At 33.9% G+C, this 5,093-nt stretch overlaps 1 protein-coding gene across 3 annotated transcripts in view; it reads right to left on the bottom strand.

Moving 5' to 3' along the window:
- Nucleotides 1-714: 714 nt before the first annotated feature.
- LOC110703247 overlaps nucleotides 715-5,093 on the bottom strand; it is a 22,145-nt gene continuing 17,766 nt past the window's right edge. The window contains exons 4-10 of one of the 3 annotated variants that reach the window (XM_021881021.1): nucleotides 4,462-5,051; nucleotides 4,137-4,378; nucleotides 3,803-4,015; nucleotides 3,615-3,707; nucleotides 3,390-3,493; nucleotides 2,865-3,301; nucleotides 715-931 (exon numbers count right to left, since the gene is read on the bottom strand). In XM_021881021.1, coding sequence (XP_021736713.1) covers nucleotides 3,470-3,493; nucleotides 3,615-3,707; nucleotides 3,803-4,015; nucleotides 4,137-4,378; nucleotides 4,462-5,044 — 1,155 coding nt within the window. In that variant the 5' untranslated portion in view covers nucleotides 5,045-5,051 and the 3' untranslated portion in view covers nucleotides 715-931; nucleotides 2,865-3,301; nucleotides 3,390-3,469. Of the gene's footprint in view, nucleotides 932-2,864; nucleotides 3,302-3,389; nucleotides 3,708-3,802; nucleotides 4,016-4,136; nucleotides 4,379-4,461; nucleotides 5,052-5,093 lie in introns of all 3 variants that reach the window. The other 2 variants (XM_021881022.1, XM_021881020.1) reach the window with 2 other exon arrangements.

The raw sequence follows: 5,093 nt of genomic DNA, 5'->3' as shown, positions 1-5,093 counted from the left end.
GTTGTTGATCTAGCGAATAATATATAATCAAAACTAGATAAAATGAGTATGATAGCCCTAATAATAGAGTTTTCAAATTTGTAATTCTTTTTTTTAAAAAAAATATGAGTGCAGTTAAGAGGAGTCGTCGTTTGACCCACTCTTGACTAAAAAAAAAAAAAATAGATTCGCCATGGGCACTACTACAAAAAGCGTGTTTTCTAGACGGTTTTTAGGCCTTTTTTCGACGCTTTTTAGCGTCAAAAAATTATTTCTCAACGCTGCTAAAAAGCGTCGAAAATACGTGAGTCGAAAATTTTCAGGGACTCGAGAATCTCAACGCTTTTTTGTTTCCTAAATAGTATACGAAGCGTCGAAAATTAGGTATTTCGCGCATTATCCCAAATGTGTATAGTTTTTTAGCGATGCTTTTCCGTGTCTACATACTCCAATTTAGCGGCGCTTTTTGTTGTCTTGCGTTTATTCGTGTCAGCCTATGGTATGGTGGGAAAGTCTTTGAAATTTGAAAATGTGCAATTATGTAGACATTAAAAAGTGTCTAGAATTTTTTTTAAGCTTTTTTTTTTTCTTTTATTAAATTATAATATTATCATCATAAATACATTAAAGTTATTTAAATTTATCATAAATTAAATTAATAACATTAAAATAATAATAAGGAACTATTCTATATAACTAGATAAAAAAAAATTAATTAACAATAATAAGAGTACGTAGTTAATTATCAAATTTATAAAAGAAAACATCAACACAATTATTTTAAAAAAAAAACATCGCATATTATAGTAGCTTGTCCCTAAATAAATACATCACTAATGTAAGACTAAAACCCAAAATAGATAGATGATGGCCTTATAGACGATATAGTCGTTTGTTGATGCTCAAGTGTCTCGGCCTATTCTCTTGTTGCACCTACATTGTCTTTTCCAATCTTCAAAATAAAAAAATAAAAAAATAAAAAAAAAAAAAAAAAAAAAAAAAACAAAACAAAGTATAAATTAGTATATTACACCATATAGGCTCAAGATTCAACATGTTGTATTTAAACATAGAATTGTAAGTTAAACAACTGCAATGAGTGGATGCTAGAATTGTAAGTTAAACAACTGCATGGGGGGTGCATTAATGGTCCCACACCAAGACAAATGTTCACATGAAAGCTATTGGCCCGGTTTTATTTTTATACCTAGTTACTTATTGCAAACCTCTGAAGCATCAGTCCTACTCCTTGTGTGATGTATCACCTAACTAGAATATACTAAAAGAGTTAAATTATAGCATCCAAAAAACATTAAAGCACTACAGTAGGATGAAACGGCATGGGTAGCACTACAACATCGCATACAAAGCAGCAGGAATCTAACAATGCTAGAGAATTTGTTTTATTCATATTTCCTTATTTGGACAAAAACACACAGAAAGAAAGACAAATAATATCAAGTCATGAACACGTAGAAAAACTACAATCAGATCATAACATAAACGCACAAAAAGAGTTGGTCACTTCCATATAGTTGGCATCGAGGAATTTTCGAAACAAAACATGCTTGATACTTTATCATATCATACTATTAAAATCAACTGTAATATAAAATTTTGAGATAATCTTATAATCTTGCAATTTAAAATAAAATAAGGAAAGTGAATCGGTAATGGTATAATGGATGAACATTTCCAATATAACTGCAAATTATAACAAGCCTCAATATTTCAATCAATCAGCAGAATGCAGGATTAACAATGTAACAGCAGAGCACAAAGGATCAGCACAGACACATCAGAGCACAAAGGATCAGCACAGACACATCAGACAGGGATAACAACTGTGATAATTCTAATTTTCTCATCATATGAAAATACACTGCCAATTGAGCTGTCAGGTTGTAGGGGTGCGCGGCCTATTAATGGTTATAATTAATGCTATGGGAGCTCATTATTTGCATCATAAGACAAAGTATAATCACTCAGTATGGTCCGACAATGCTAGAGAACAAAATATCCGAATTCTTACTAGTAAACATCACGCGACCTATAATCAAATGAAAGTCAAAATTGAGCTGTTGGGTTGTAGGGGTGCGCGGCTTATTAAAATACATAGCATAAGCTCATAATACAATTACATCATTAATACTTATCAACGAAATAATTATAAGAAGCTATCTTTTCAAGAATGATAAAAAAGTAAAGGAAACAACTGTATTCAAACAAGAAAGTTTAGAAGGTTATTACAAAAGATTGCTTCTTATAATTATTCCGTCGATAAGTATTTTTCAATTGAAGGGTGCATAAAATACCGGTCCAATATACAGAAAAACTGGTTTTATTTTTTGTTACACATCCAATTATATTGAGCACAAAGGATCAACACAGACACATCAGACCATAAGCAAAATACTTGCACTTGCACTGGCGCAACAAACCAACTAAATTCATCATTTGAAAATTCAGGGGAGCAATATAAAAGCAGCAGCAGGGGAGCAGTATAAAAGCACACACACACACACTTTCTGACTTTCACACACACACACACACACATTTTCTGACTTTCACACACACACACACAAGCTTTGACTTTCACACACACACACACACAAGCTTTGAATTTCACACACACACAAGCATTTTAGGATTGAACTAATGAATTTCAAGTCTGATTTCCAGTTCTGAACTTCAGATCTGTATTCAGTTCTAGATTTCAGCTCTGATTTCAAGCCTGATTTCCAGTTCTGAACTTCAAATCTGAATTCAGTTCTTGATTTCAGCTCTGATTTCAAGTCTGTTTTCCAGTTCTGAACTTCAGATCTGAATTCAGTTCTGGATTTCAGCTCTGATTTTAGTTATAAAGAGAAATATGATTTTGTTACCTGATGCTTTGTCTTTCCTAAGAATTCAGATGCTTTGTTTAAAAGATCCGGAGATGCATTCCCTTGACGAACGACACCTACAATCTGAGAAAATTGTCCAACAAGCGCTCTAAGAAGAAGATTGTTGTGTCCGACTGAGTCTTTCAGCTTTTCATTTTCTTGAGATAGTGTAGCATTTTTTTGTGCAAAGCATTCACTTCTTCTTTAACATTATCCATCACAATAGTCCTCTTTTGAACTTTTCCATAACCTTCCTTCCTTAACACACCACGTACTCCGAAAATGTCCCCCTTTTTAACCCCTAGTCCGTAACCCACAGGAAGATCGGGAATCTCAATTCCATACATAGTTTGCTAAAATGCTTCATCTTCGAGCTCTTGTTCAGACATCTTAGGGTGTATCATCCTCAGCTCTTCAACCTTAGCTTTAACATCATCCTATACCAAATTATACCACAAAATTTGCACAAAATTACACCATTGAATTTGCACAAAATCATACTAGAAATCTGTCATAAAACCATACCACAAAATCAGCTGTGATTGTGTTAGGAAGAAAGCTTTCGTATTTACCCGTATGGGTTTTAATCCACAGCTCTAACAAGCTCATTTTCTGTCCATGTTCATCTTCTTATAAACAATAAAGCAATAGGAGCTTTAATATGAAAAGCCAACAATATCAACCGCATATAAAAAGACATGCTCTTAATACCATCCAAGGTAATTATAAAATGACATATATATTCCATACATAATCAGCTTGTCGGTTTGCAAAACTTTTAGAGCCAGATCTATGAAACTGATTTTGGGAGGCTCGTGCTTTTTTACCGCATTCTGACATATCCTGCACTCACATTCAAAGAGTATGTATTTATTATATAATTTTGAATTAGATATTAAATATCGCTTCATACACAGTAAGCTAAGTATTGAACATACTTTCCCTCTATCCGAATCCCAATATTTCACCAACTTTACCCAATTACTACTAGTAATTCCATGTGGCACATCATTGCAAATTTGATCTAATGTCTTCTGTTTTGGCTTGTAATATAGCAGTTTCAGAGAATACTTGTACTGCCTCCAACATTTATTAGCACGCTTAAGAGCTTGGTTGTCATATTCCTCACCAGGAGGAATCACAAAGTGTTCCTTCAATAAATAAAATTAGTTATAAACATAAATCAGTAAGTAATCTATTAGTAATAAAAGACCGGCTAATCATGTATGTTTTGGCAATAAAAAGGGATGGCTTAGGGACATATATACGTACTCTTATATCTTTAACTATCTTCCCTTTGAAATGCTTGTCGATTGCATGCCAATCTTTCTCCCCAACTGGACATCGACTTTCCATCTTTGCAATCATACTAATGAATTTAACCAAAACATGTCCACCTTTCCTAATTGGCTGGCATAGATCATTGAACTCAACATAGTATTGGACGCCATTATTACTCCAAACGTCAATTGGCAAAATTATACCACTTACTAATGTAGTATTACCATTGGCATCTAATGTAAATACGAAAAGTAAGGTAAAAGAAATAATCAGTTTTAAAAAAATTAAAGTACTAATTTAAGTGGGAAATTTTTACCTATGGTTAGAACCTCCTCCTTGTCGTCAAAATCTATGTCTAGAGGCCAATCCGGAAGTGCTTTTGGTCGTAAAGACTTAGATTGTTTCGAGATCTTTTCTGATTCTTTTCCACCTTTTTTTTGTTCTTGATTATTCTGTAGAGTTGTTGCTGAAGTTTTAACAGCACCAGTCTCAAGGTTCTGAATTCCTCGTCTCACAGCTTGCTCGGGAGGTTTATGAGAAGTAGAAAGGGAGTTCAATGATGAGTTTGGTCTACTTGATTGTGGAATATTAGGTGGGATATTAGGTGGGACTTTTGCTGGGTATTTATTCTGATAACCTGATGTAGCTGCCTCTTTGACTGAACTCGATGTTGAACCAGGAGGGTTTTTCCAAATGGATCCTAAACTATTAGGTGGTTGTTGGTCAGACGTTGTAGTGGTAATGGGTGGAGAAAAAGGTCCCCATTTGTCATCCTTAAGTACCTCATTCTGTGGTGACTTAGTAGCTTGTTTTTTGGTAGGTTGTGAAACAACTTCAGTAGCATTTGACTTAGCTGTGGCAGCAAGTATTTTCCTTGCTCTCTTGCTTCGATAAGTCATCTTTTACCTGATAAAACCATAAGACAAGCTACATTAGTTTGTCAAAACT

The sequence above is a fragment of the Chenopodium quinoa genome, unplaced genomic scaffold, assembly GCF_001683475.1.
Source record: "Chenopodium quinoa cultivar QQ74 unplaced genomic scaffold, ASM168347v1, whole genome shotgun sequence".
Lineage (NCBI taxonomy): Eukaryota > Viridiplantae > Streptophyta > Magnoliopsida > Caryophyllales > Amaranthaceae > Chenopodium > Chenopodium quinoa.
Note: the sequence above shows the minus strand (reverse complement) of the source record. Positions and strands in the feature narration are given on the sequence as shown.